Below are 14,062 nucleotides of genomic sequence, written 5' to 3'. Positions count from 1 at the left end.
CACCAACCTTTTCATCGTAAAGCTCAAGGTTAGGAGCACATCCGAGTATCTGCATCACAATATTAACTATTAACTATTTGTGAAGAAATTCTCTTACCATCATGCAGGTGTGCATCATGTCAAGTGCCCGCTAACGACCCCCTGGACCCCTTCAGATAGGGTGACCAACTGGCATTGGTGCAAATTCAAAACGGTGAGTGTAAAAATTCAGGACAAAGGGTCAAAATTCAGGACACAAATTCAGGACAGGAGGTCAAAATTCAGGACAAAACTTTAGGACAATTGGATAAGTTTTACAGACACATCAGAGGTCGCGCAATAGTATATAAGTAAGCCCAGTCATATCCAAACATTCAACCAGTTGCAAACTTAGCCATCATGTATCCTTCCATCTATCATTTCACTCATCCATCCCTTCACTCATCAATCCATTATCCATCCATCCACCCTTTCACCCTATACATCTGTGCACTCATCCATCCACTCTTCTACCCATCCACCCATTCACTCATCCATTCAGCCATTTACCCTTTCACCCATCCAGCCACCCTTTCACTTATTCATCCATCCACCCAGTTACTCATCCTTCCACCCATCCACCCTTTCAGTTATCCATCCATCCATCCATCCTTTCAGTCATCCATCCATCCTCCCTTTCTCTCTCCATCGACCCTTTCACTTAGCAATCCTTCCTTCCATCCATCCATCTATCCATCCACCCTCCCATCCATCCATCTACTCATTCACTCATGAATCCATCCATTGACCCTATCACTCATCCATCCTTCCTCTCATCCATTTATCCTTTCACTCCTTCACTCATCTATTCATCCTTTTGTCCATCTACCCTCCCTTTCACTCACTCATCCATCCTTACACTCATCCGTTCATCCATTCCCCCTTGCACTTATCAATTCATCAACCCATCCATCCATCATTTCACTCATCCATCCACCCACTCACTCATCATCCATCTTTTCACTCATCCATCGTTTCACCCATCCATCCACCCTTTTACCCATCCAGCTACCCTTCCACCCATACATCCAGCTATTTACCTTTTCTCTCCTCCATCCTTTCAATCACTCATCAATCCATCCATCCTCTCTCATTATTCATCTATTCAATATTTCATTCATCCATTCACCCTTTCACTAATTCATCCAGCCATCCACCCATCCCTTCACTTACTCACTCGCCCACCTTAACATATTAATTTTTAGCTGAGCCTTTTTGAGAAGAGGCCCATCAAGAACTTCACCCTCGCTGCAGGAGCCATTCCGGGACTGGAGCAGAAGCCACCCAGGGCAGAGACAGATCCACCACATGGAGGGACAGGGGCCATCACAGGCGCGGGGTGGGGGCAGGAGCCACCACATGGGGGGACAGGAGCCATCACTGGGGGGTAGGGGCAGGAGCTATCCCAGGAGGGGGAACAGGATCCACCAGGGTGGGCACCGGAGTGGGCGTGCAGTATTCTAGTATCATCTTGGTCTCTTCCAGGGTAGGGTAGGGCTTTTCACCCCCTCCTGGACAAGAAACGAGAAGACAGGCTCTCTTTCCAAAATGTTACTTTTGCCATCTCCAACTGTGATGTACAGTACTTAAAGGACATACCCCGAGAGAACTGATTTAATTGATTGTCCTCCATACTTTGTTAACCAGTGTGGGTGCGATAGTGCCATTTCTTTATTTTATTACATTATAGACTTTATGTTTGCAGAACCGAGGTTTGTTGAAACCACGTGCTGTCTCGGTGTAATGGGGTCAGTTCTAGGATGTTTGGGGCCCTGGGAGGCCCCTCTAAATTGCAGAGACATGACGCATTCAAGGCTGTTTGGATCTGAATAGATGCCCGTGCTTCTGAACCGGCAGCCCCTCCCTTCAGTCACCTCCAAGCACCTCTTAACAGCTCCTCAAGGGCTGGAGGTGTGAGGGTTGCCATCCCACTGTGCCTCTCCAATGCTGCTAGGTATCCCAGCTTGCATCGGAGTCTGTTAAAAACCTGACCCCAACAGCATTAGAGTCAAGAAGGGAGGTGGGTGGTTAAAATTACGGACAAATGGCGTCCGTTAAAGAATCCTTCACGGACAACGGACAGACGGCTGAAATTACGGACTGTCCGTGAAATTTACGGACGGTTGGTCACCCTACCTTCAGAGGCAGCAGATTGGTTGCCGAGCTCCTAAACCCTCTTAACCAAATGTTGAACTTTCTGGCCGCGCTCCATATTTGCAGGCCGCAACTTGCAAGGCTGGCTGAAGGCAGGCTTAGGTCTCGGGCAACTGCGGCGGCCGTGGCAATTAAAGTTTGCCGCCCGGCCCGCCTCCTGTGATAGACATTCAGGCCTCCCCACTGTCCTGTCATGCTTGTGTGCCGGGGGTGGGGGAGGGACACAGCTGAATCCGTCTGATGCGGTAAATAAATACTGAATTCAGGGAAGGTGGGTGGGGGTTAGTAACAACAGCTGGTACGTGGCCAAGCAGTGGTCCGGGCCGGTGCGAGCCCACGGCCGCCGCCGTGATTAAGTGCATTGCTCCCTTCGGACATAATTATGTGCACAATTACGTGCCATTCTGCCCACAATCTAGCCAGCCGCCTTTAGTTCTAACATCCAAAGCAAACTCTCATGGCGCCCAGGCAGCAAGCAGGATGTCACGTCCCCCCAGAATGACGTCATGTTCACAGGAAGAGCTGTGCCGGGGGCAGTTGGAATGTTGATACAGTGTTGCAGCTGCGCTGACGCTGGCGCGGTGCGAACCTCAATCTTGCTGGAGCAACGTGTGTAAACCACAGCAAGTCGGTGCTGCCACAGACTCTGTTTTAGTCACTGCTAAGTGCTTTCAGTGACAGCTCGGACACCCAGCATAAGCGTGACAATGCAGAGGGTAGCTAAGCACCGGAAAGCACCGGCACAAATTAAGCACTGCATGAAGGCCTGATATGGTGGTGGGAAGAGTCAGGGTATGGGTTGTGTTTCAAAACAATAATGTTTATAGGGAATTTGTGTTTCAGAATAAAATATATATGAGATATTTGATGCTTCTATGATATGTTTTTATGGATTCCTTTGCTTTTAATGGATACAGTACTTGGTGTTATTGACTTTGACTGTTTCCCCATTCCTTCGCAGGACTCCTGGTGGACTACACAGGCCATTATCACTATATCTTCTATGTCGCCGCAGTCATCGTATGCTCATCCGCTCTCTTCATGGGCCTCTCAGCATATGTGCTCAAGAGAAAAGAAGCCAAACTCCGGGAAGCAGCTAAACTGACCCCCAGAGAGCCCCTTATGAGTGACCCCGTCAAACCAGAACAGGACCCCCAGAATCCACCTGAGGTGATCTTTGTCACAAGCATCTGAGGGGGTATGATATGGAAGCCCAGAAAAAAATGTAGAAAGAAGCATGTGAGGGGCAGGATCTCCTGAATGATACTGCTGCTTTCATATCTGCAGCAACACCAGCCCCACTTTCAGGGACAGGGCCCGCTGTGGGACTGCTCCGAATTCAAATCGACATTGGGATCGCAGATTCCCACACCTAAGACTTCAGCCTATCAGGAAGACATTTCAGCAGGTCAGGACCAGTGTAATCACAACAAACCAGAGGAAGACATCCCATCAAGCCACCACCAGTATCATTGTTGCCAACCAGGAGAAGGAATGTTGCCAAGCCGCCTCCTGCAGTGTTGCTGTCTGAACGTGGATGGCACTTCCCCAAGCCAACACCTGTGCTGTTAACACTCCCTGGAGGAGGACATGTCTCCCAAATCCGCATCATTGTATGCGCCTGAAACTGAAGGAAGACCTGTTAGCAAAGCTGCCTCCATTTTCATCATCTCAGCCTAGAGGAAGGTATTTCACTCACTAGTCTCGTTGCTTTTGAGAAAGGCATTACATAAAATCACCACAAGAGAAATCATTGCAGGTATGAGGAAGACATTTCAGCAAGCCACTACGAGTGGCATTGTCGCAAATTGGTGGAGGACCAAGACACTAACAGTGTAATCTTGTCAAAGTAATCAAAAGATATTACAAAAAGCTACCAACAGTGTCGTTGTTTAAAAAAAGGGAGGAAGGCATTTCTCCAGAACACCACCAATATCAGTAATATATTTTGAACGAAACCATTTCCCCCAAAGGCAGAATCACCATCATTGTCTGAAAATCAGTGTAAAATATATACCAAGTAAACATCGGTATAAAAAAACCAAAGGAAGTAATTTTGTTTCAGCCATCGCTAGTGTTCAAGTTTCAAGTTGATTTTGTATTGCTTGGTTAACTAAAACCTTTGCAACAGAAAACAATGATTAAACATTATAAAACTATTCAAATAACAATGTCACCATACAATAATTAATTACAGGGTCACCGTTCATTAATTACAGGGTTGAAATCATATTTCTCAGTGTGAGTCCCATTGTGTAATATGCTGGCCTACATTTAAGCAGTAGTTAGGTCTTGCAAAAAGGCAAGCCGTTTAGTGCAAAGCTTATGGCCATAATGTTTCTTTAGTGATAGAGCTTAAAAGCTTAAAGTGCAGTCCAGGGATCTAAACTACCAAGTGTATATATAAAATATCTTAAAGGATGCCTAAACATTCAATCTGGAGTGTGCAAAGTAGTGAGGTTTCCAGTGTAATTAAAAAACCATAATACCAGAGGTATCTAAAAAAATGCCTTTAAGGCTATTTCGCAGGAGTATTAACCATTAGAAATTGGGTTTTGAGTATAATATGGCAGCAAAGGGAATTTTATTAAGCGCATAACATAAGTTTAGGCAGTCATAGGGGCTTTTTAAGGCAGTGCAGAGTAGTTTAGGCTACCTATGTGCCAAATATTAGGATATTTCGGCCAAGGGAGAGTTGCCTCACCAGACCAAACTGCAGTAGCAGTTCAAAGGAAACCACAGTGATCGGGGGCCATGGACATTTTGTCTACTAGTACATGAAATTAACAGGTTTACTAATCTAACCAAAGAGCCATGTTGGCCATGATGGCCATAAAACCTTATGGTGCAATGAAGCAGTCATCAGTGCATTTAAAGAAGTGCTCTGGTTCCTAAGATTGCTTCTGTGCAAAATAGCAAGACGTTCAGACCTCAAGAACTTTGCCCCCTAACCTTGAGGTGACCTATGTACTCATTGACCAGTGTTTCTACAACTTCTAAAGGGAAAAGGAACAAAAAACAGGGGTTACAGTAGCGTTTGTGTGTACTTGTGTTAAAAAAGGAGGTAATTCCAGCTAGGCACTGGCGACCAGTACAAGGGTAAATGTATGTTCTGCCTTAACAAGAAATTTTATGAAATGGCAGTTCAACCGTGTGTCCATGGGCGACAAACTCACCAAGATTGCTTGTCTGCATGATCAAATGCTTCTTTGGTTGAAGAGTGGGCATAACATGGCTCTTCACTCAGCCTTTAGCTCCTTGCCGATACACACCAAGTGTACCATGTCTTCTTTTCCTTTAACGCAATCGGTCAAAGTGTTGGTGCGTTTCCAAGGTAGATAGTGTAGGAGTGAAGTGACGGTAATAAGCCCAGTTGGTATCTCAGAAATCTTTCTTTTATAGAGTTTGTGTGCCTCGTTTGAAAGTAGGGCTGTGGTGTTACGTCTACCAGCTATGGGCTCTACCTGCCACTGCCGATTTGTCCTCAGTTGACAAGACCAATTTGATGGTTTTATTTACTTGATTTTTGAAGCTGGCTTGAGTTGCAGATGTTTCCCAAAGGTCCTGAAGGCCAAGTTTGATGCCAGGACTTGATTATCTCGCATCTCCTGGCAAGGGATTGTTTCTGAAGTCTGAACTCCAAACGGATCCGTGCGGTGGGGTGTATTTTGGAACACCTAAAATCATTTTATAGGATCCCACCATTATCCCGTCCAAAGTTGATGCATCCCTTCTGCATAAAGGCTCACTCCTATATGTTATTGTCAGGATCCATTTTGCCTGTATTAACTAGAGCAGTGCTGTTAAGAGTCAGTCCAGCCACTTTCTTCTTCAAGTTTCCTAGAGCCAGTGGTAGGGCATTCCCCTTTCGTTTCAAGCCCTCTTTCTTCAGTTTGAAAGAGCCCTTTTTATCAATGATGATGATGCCTATGTATTTGTATTCCTATACCGACTCCAGGCGTTGGCAGGCGAAGTGCCAGCTTAATGGTTTTTCTTTTCGTGCTGCACACTGCCATTGTTTTTGTTTTCCTAGAGTAAACCTTGGGCCATTTTCCAAAGAGTATGCTTAGGTGACATCAAGAAGGTGTTGCAAACTGATCGGGTGTGAGCACCAGGTCATCTACATAAAGGAAATTGGAGATGGTTAGCCCACCCAGCTTCAGAGCGTGAGGAATGCAGCAGTCAAGTTTTGTTGTTATGTCAGCTTTCAAGAGATTGAACAGGATGGGTGCAAGGACACAGCCCTGCTTCAGACCCTTGTTGGTCGGGATGCGTCTTGAGAGGTGTGCCCTGACCTTAGCTTGACTTGCACCCATGTGTCTGTGTGTAGACTATCATTAGTTTCAAAAAGGCCGGTGGGGCATGCAGATGAGCTTATTTCATGCAAAGGGAAGTCATGTGTCATTTTGAGTAAAAAAAGAGAACAGACATTTCACCAATCCATCATTAGTGTCTTTATCCTAATGGAATACATCTAACTAAGCCACTTTCTGTATCATCATCTGAAACCAGAGACGGTTATTTCAACCTGTCACCATGAGTAGTGTTGGATCAAGTTTCATAAGGAGATTACGAAAATCCACCATCTCTGAAATTGCCTCAAACCAGAAGATCTCCCCTCAAGACTTTGCAGATGTTAGTGAACAGTGAACCGAAGGCAGTTTCCCCTGTAGAGAAATATATTGTGACCAACAGAAGCACCACACAAATCTCACTGGAGAAACTGCAGTCCGAGTACTGCATGAGTGTACCAAGAACCTTGCCCCTGGGATGGCATTTGAGAGGTGACCCAGGATCCAAGAATGCGCCAGCTCCCTCCCATTTGATGAAAAGGCTAGGGCTGAACCTAACAGCAGTGAGTCCGGTGCTGCATTTTCAGTGTTACCAAATGAAATCTCTAAAGTAAAAAATAAACTCAACGGAAAGACAAATACCTCTCCAAAGCCAAATACAGCTTGTCTAGTTCCAAATGAAGCTCTGCAGTAACGACTGACTCACCGTCAGTACTTATTGAAGCTCTCTCCCCTCAGGACATATAGCTCCTGATTTACCAAATAATGATCCATCACAATCAAATGAAGCTCATGCAGTACAAAATTAACCCCCAGCAGCACAAATGAAGCTTCTGTAGTAATGAAAACTCCTGCAGAACCACAATGTCTCTGCTGTAGGAACTGCAGCTTCTCCAGTACCACATGAAGGTGCAGGTACATCAAATCAAGCTCCTCCTGCACTGGGGAGAGGCTCTTATGTATTGAATGATGATAGCACTAAATGAAGTTCTCAGATTACTAAACAGAATTCCTACAGTACTAAATGAAGGTGCGTGCAGTACAAAACGAAACATCTGAATAACCAAATATATCTCTTCCAATGCCAAATAAGGTTCATGCAGTACTTACTAGATGATGCTCACATAGCACTCAATGAAGTTCCTCTAGCATTAAACAAAGGTCCTGCTGTACCAAATGTACCTTATGATGTACCAAATGATGTGCTCCCAGAACCAAATGAAACCCATGATTTAATAAACAAATACCCAACAATATAAAATATAGTTGCCTTCATTACCAAATGAAGCTTGTATTGTACCTATTATATTTCTTTCAGTATTAAAATGTAGTTAGTACTAAATGAAGCTTAAACAGTACCAAATCATGGTTGTGTAAAAGCAAATTAATCTCCCTGTAGTACCAGCTGAAGTGTCTGCAGTAACAATTGTAGGTCCACAGTACCAAAAGAAGCTTCGGTATTATGGGCCAAAGCCCTTAAAGCACTCGTGGAAACTTGCTCCCTACCTAATGTAACTCCTGCACTACTAAATGAGGCTGGTGGAGTACCAAATTAAGCTAATATAGTCCTCATTGAAAGTTTCTACTGCACCAGAATAAGCTTTCACATTGCCACATTAAGTTGCTGCAGTATAAAACAAAGCTTCTGTATAGTAAATTAAGCTTCCTTTGAAAACATATAAAGCTCTTATGAAATGAAACTCTTGGAATAACCAATGAAGTTGTGGGTACCACACTAAGATCACCAATAACCAAATGAAGCAGCTGCAGTATTTCATAAAGCCCATTAAACGTGACACAAAGCAGCTTTAATACTAAATGAAGCATTATTACAAATATACAAGGATGAAGTTGCTCCCTACAGTTCCAATACATTTCTCTCAGTGTCCAACAATGTCCCTATACCAGCAATTGAAGTGCATGCATTACTGAATAAAGCTCCCAAATTGCTTTTATTCAGCACCATTTTAATCTCTTTTCTACAAAGCTCATCTGATGCAAAAAAAGGGCTTCCTGTGCAGGCATAACCTTTACGTCACACACCTCTTACAAGTCGAGGCTTCAGACAGCAGGATTATGTATAGTGATATCTTAAAAATGAACTATAAACATAGATCCTGAAATTCTGCCCCAAGTCCTTATATGATCCCCTTATAAACAGGCTCGGGCTTTGACTAAAAATGGGCCTGAGCACAAAAATAACAGTGGCTCCCATTAGCGAACAAGATAGCTAAAGAAGTGGTCCTTATTTGCATTTCAGGCCTGTTTTGAACATGTAAAGATATGCTCTATGGTTATTTTGGATGGTATGGAAGATTGCATGCATTTTGTTTGCTGCAATGAATGCCTCTGGTAATATCTGGGAAGTCAACAGTAAATACAGACCCACTGTAAAACAGGCCTACAAACTGCTGAAAACGTTCCTTACCACTGATCTGTCAGTTCAGCCCTTTGGGCACTTCCTGGTTGCCCAATACGCCAGTCTGACTCTGGTTATATTCAACTAAGTGCCTTTTGCACCAAGTTATTGATGTTATTTTGTCCCCCAACTGCTTTTTGTTCACAAACAGCCTGCACTTTTCTCAAAATACACACATTTTCCCATGACATATTGGCTCTTTTCTTTAAAAAGAACCAAATTTTTCCAAGCTAAAGTTTGCCATTCCCTTAAAATACTATTTTCTCCAAATACAGGTTATATTATTAGTAAATAGCATTTACACATACTACCTCTTAATAAGAGGAGTACAGGTGTGTTCTCACCTTCCAATAACACATACAAACGCCACACAATGGCAAGGTGACCCCCTGTATGGATATATATTGCGCTAGAGGGGTGTCATTAACTAGAAGTATTGGTGCCTATCGACTTAGCGTCAGTGTTAGCTCTTGTTTATTTTCCCGGTGCAACAGGTGAGGGAAAATACCCTAGACCCTCAAATCATTGGACCCTGAGGCCAGTCTTGTCACAATTCTTATCCTATGCACATGCTCTATTTACGTGAAAGTCCACAGATCAGTAAGTGCAACAAAAAAGTGGAGTATAGTTCTGTTGTCATTTCTTTTTCTTTTAATCCAACAACGTGTTTCGTTGATACGGAGATACCCCTCTACTTCTTCAGGGCTGTATGGCTCTTTAGGTCCTAAATTCTATATCCTCTCTGCCAGTTATACTTCTGACCCAGCTGGTCAATCTATCAAAATCAAACTGTGTACCATAATTCCACCACAAATAGTAAGTCCAACATCCGCATTCCAGAATCTACTCCTTCTATTCCCCGGTGCACGACTTGCATGTGTGCCTGACTCGCATGTTAACATCCGCTGCCCTGCTCCCTCTGATACAGTCTACGGATGACCTAGGTCGGACACTTTTGGATCATAATCCACAAATAATGCATCTGGCCTGGGAGATGCGACCACCTCTGACCCCGGTCTGGCGGTTGCAGACAGCGGCCCTGGAAGAGCTGGTGTTTCGAAGCACGCTGGAGGCTGCAGTGGTCAGTTATTTCGAGCTCAACACGGCTTCTAAAGAATAAACACTGACTGAGTGGGAAGCTTTTAAGGTAGCCGTTAGAGGACACTGCAAGGGGCAGACTTGTTGTATTCATAAACAGCTGGACACGTCACTGTCAGCAATCGAGAGACAATTGCTCCAGCTCGAATCACGGACCGTTACTCATCCGGACCAACTGGGGCATCTGGATGATGTCCACATGGAAAGGAGGGAGCTAATGGAAAGACTGCCAGCCCGTTCACACTCTGCGGCAGACAAAGCGGGGAAATTACTGGCCTAGCTGATACGGCAAGAGCTTCCCCAACGCCCTGTACAGATGCTGGTAGTTGACCAGGGACATGTGTGGAGTACTCAGAAGGACATTCACACAGTAATGACAGCTCATTACGCCAGGCTGTATGCGACCCGGCAGGTGGGCAACAATTGAAGTGTGGAGCCATTCCTTGATACAATAGAGCTGCCCACGCTAATGGCAGATCAGTTCCTTGCCCTGGAATCTCCATTAACCGAGGATGAAATAAAGGAAGCACTGCAGTCCCTGCCCTCCAGCAAGACACCAGGACCTGATGGACTCCTGACAGAATTATTTAAGATGTATACAGAAAGACTGGTGCCCCATCTGCACTCTCTATACGCAGCTGCAATCACTGACGGGACCCTGCCTCCGACCATGCGTGCAGCCAATGTGGTCTCTCTGTTGAAGCTCGGCAAGGACCCCAAGTCTCCTGGTTCCTACTGACCAATTGCAATCCTAAACACGGACCATAAAATTCTGTCCAAAATTTTGGCCAATAGGTTGACCCCACTTGTCCCCGGCTTGGTACATTCCGCCAGAATGGGTCTGCACCCCACCGCAATACTGCTTTGAACATACAACGCTACTTTTGGGTGGCAGAGTGCACCCCTATTGACTGGCCACGTTCGGGTTGCATAGTTTTGTACCTCGAGAAGGCCTTTGATTCACTAGCTTGGAATTTCCTTTTCGCCGTCCTGGCCCGATTTGGATTGGGACCATATTTTATTAGTAAGATGCAATTGCTATACTGCAGCCTGACGGTCCGGGTTAGAACGGGGCTCTATATTTCAGATCCCATTCTGGTGCAACGGGGGGCCCGGCAGAGATGTCTGCTGTCTCCTCTCTTGTTTGCTCTAGCAGTGGACCGCTGGCGGCACATGTCTGCGCCCACGTCGACATGGGTATTAATCTGGGAGATGGCACACACAGTATTTCGTTATATACGGACGACCTGTTGTTGAATGTCCGTGACCTCCATAACAATCCGCCCTCCCTAGATCAGGCCCTAAGACACTTCACACAAGCCACGGGCCTGCGGGTTAACGCAGCGAAATCTGTTCTTTCACCGTTCCTACAGGAGACTCCGGACCCGAGATTTGCCCTAGGGGGAACCACAGTTGCATGGTGCACAGACCATTTCAGATACTGGGGGGTGCGTGTCTACCGCACCAGGGCAGACTTTTACGAAGGGAACATACTTAGAATCACCACAGCCATTCAGTCACAAATGAATTTCTGAAAAACCCTTCCGCTGGCAATCTTGGGGAGGATTGCTCTTATTAAAATGGGAGCCCTACCCCGCCTCCTTTACTACTTCACCACTCTACGTATTATTATCTCCCCTCCATTCTTTCGCCAATGGGAAAAGGTTGTCAGGGACTTTATATGGGGGACATAGAGACACAGGGTGTCTGTGGGGAAACTATATTTGCCCGCTGAGCTGGGAGGACTAGCGCTGCCTAATTTCGAGCATTATTATTTAGCCTCAGAGCTGCAATGGATTGCTAGGTGGCACTCATCTCGACACAGCTTCATTACAGCCCCCAATAGCACATCATGTCTTGCTGTACATTTTTCATCCATGCACAAAGCCCTGATCCCCAGACATGCTCTTACTCACCGTAGCCTATAAATGCTTTCATAGAAGCATTTTCCTCACCAGAGCCACCACCCCATATGAAACCCCTATCCCATTGCTAGGAACACCACAGGGGGACATTCCCACCACAGCAGCCGAGCTACGACACTAGGCCTCGGAGGGCATCCAAGACCTGGGAGATCTTTTTAAGGATGGCTCGCTCATACCATATCAGGAACTTATCACAGAAGGGGACTTACACCCGGGACAGTTTTTATTGCACCGAGCACTTATAGCCTCGCTGTCTTCTAAGTGGGGTACACTTGCTCAGGAACCACCTACACACCACAGATTGCAATACCTTCATGTGATGGGAATCTGGAGACACCTGGCACAATGGTTCGCATCCTCCCTTCGTCAGCACACAGAGGCCAACCTAGCCCATCTAGGCACCACTGGAAGGGGGCGTTGGGTAGGGAATTCACAGATAGGGAGTGGATTGCTGTCAGGGGCAGTCCAACATAAATCCCTCGTAATCAGCGGTTTAAGCAAATCGAATTCTTTGTGTTACATCTGGCTTATCTCACCCCAGCTCAAATTCAGAAGTACTTCTTCCGCACAGATGCGGCCTGCCCTCGATGCCGTCAGCTAGATGTGGACATCCTCCATATGTTGTAGCATTGCCCTGTCTTAGAAGAATATTTGAGTAATGTGACAACCAACTGGCCACTTGTACATCTCGTGCTGCCCAAACAGTTGGAAAGTGCATATTCTGCACTTATTTAGCAGGAATAAGAAGCACAGGGCTACCGCCCGTTTTCTGAATCTGGGTCTAGTAGTAGCAAAACGCGTGATTACACGGCGATGGAAATCCCCTCTGGCACCTCACACATTAGCCTGGCGCAGGTCCCTACTTAATTGGGCTAGGGTGGAGGGAGTGGCTCTGCGCAGGGAATTTCTGCTTGGTATCCGTAAGTTCCCCCTAGCGTGTCAATGGGATACTATGGTGTTGAAGTTACAGGACATAGTTACTAACACTGGAGAACCCGGGACAATATCCAAGACTGACACCCAGTGCTCACCCTGTGTCGGTACAGGGGTAGAGTAGCGCAGACTTCCAGAAATGTATGGCCCGCTTCATAATGCCGCTGTCACTGGGCCCTGATAAGGCTGGCCCAGTCTGTTATACCATATACGGCAGCAGGTCTCATGTGACTCCCTTACCCCTCCTTTGATTAAGTTGTCCCCATTTTGTTGTACCCTATGTCCACAGTTTGGCCAAGATACACCATGTCTGAAACGCCTAAAAACTGTCCAGTGGTAAGACTCTCGGGCATTGATAAGCCCTTTATACAGACGCTGTCACAAGTCTTCTCTCAGTATCCTGTTGAACAACTCACCTGTCTTTATATAGTTCTGTACTGGATATCATAGCATTTGCAAGCAACTATACATGGTCTATACACGTCTAACCTTGTAGTAAGGACCGGTAAAATGTCCCGAGTGAGGTGGCTTGTCCTGATGCTCCGGTTTCTATACAACCATTATGTGGTCGATCCCTTGAGCGAGTACGCTCAGAAAAGAATCCTGATGCAGAGTTACAGAATTTAGGACATAAAGAACCATACAGCCCTGAAGAAGTCGAGGGGTATCTCCCTATCAACAAAAAACGTGTTGGCTGGGCATTGTTGGATTAAAAGAAAAAGAAAAGACAACAGAACTATACTCCTCTTTTTTGTTGCACTTACTGATCTTAGGACTTTCACTTGTAAATATAGCGTGTGCATAGGATAAAAATTTGCCCTGTATGGATATGTTGATGCCTTCATCCACCCTCCTAACAACTTTGACATTGTTCCAACAAATTCACCAGTCTTACACATTGCTAACTCTCTCTACAGCAAAGGTGTGCATGCAGGCTTAGGATTTAGTGGAGAGGTAGCCCAGCTTAGGTTGGGAGGGTTACTTAATTGAAAACACATATTTGAATTTATCCTCAGTCTAAATCTGTCATATCAGACCAGGACTATCCAGACATGTGGACACACGACACATCACAAGTCACCGCCATGTGATGCTACAAGTTCACTGGTTGAGATGGAAGGAAGCTCTTGTAGTACGAAATGAAGCTCCACAGAGGTGGTCTACTACAATATCAAGTTTGTAATATTGCCCTTCAAGAATATTGACTGCAGGGTATCAACTAC

General features: G+C 45.5%; 1 protein-coding gene across 1 annotated transcript in view; it reads left to right on the top strand.

Moving 5' to 3' along the window:
* The window catches only part of LOC147702140 (monocarboxylate transporter 6-like), a 311,541-nt gene extending 298,264 nt beyond the window's left edge, over window positions 1–13,277 (top strand). The window contains exons 5-6 of the mRNA XM_086930781.1: window positions 3,134–9,483; window positions 13,225–13,277. Coding sequence (XP_086786907.1) covers window positions 3,134–3,366 — 233 coding nt within the window. The 3' untranslated portion in view covers window positions 3,367–9,483; window positions 13,225–13,277. The remainder of the gene's footprint in view (window positions 1–3,133; window positions 9,484–13,224) is intronic.
* Window positions 13,278–14,062: the final 785 nt, after the last annotated feature.

Source organism: Lissotriton vulgaris, chromosome 7, assembly GCF_964263255.1.
Source record: "Lissotriton vulgaris chromosome 7, aLisVul1.2, whole genome shotgun sequence".
NCBI lineage: Eukaryota > Metazoa > Chordata > Amphibia > Caudata > Salamandridae > Lissotriton > Lissotriton vulgaris.
This window is presented reverse-complemented; position numbering and strand designations above follow the sequence as displayed.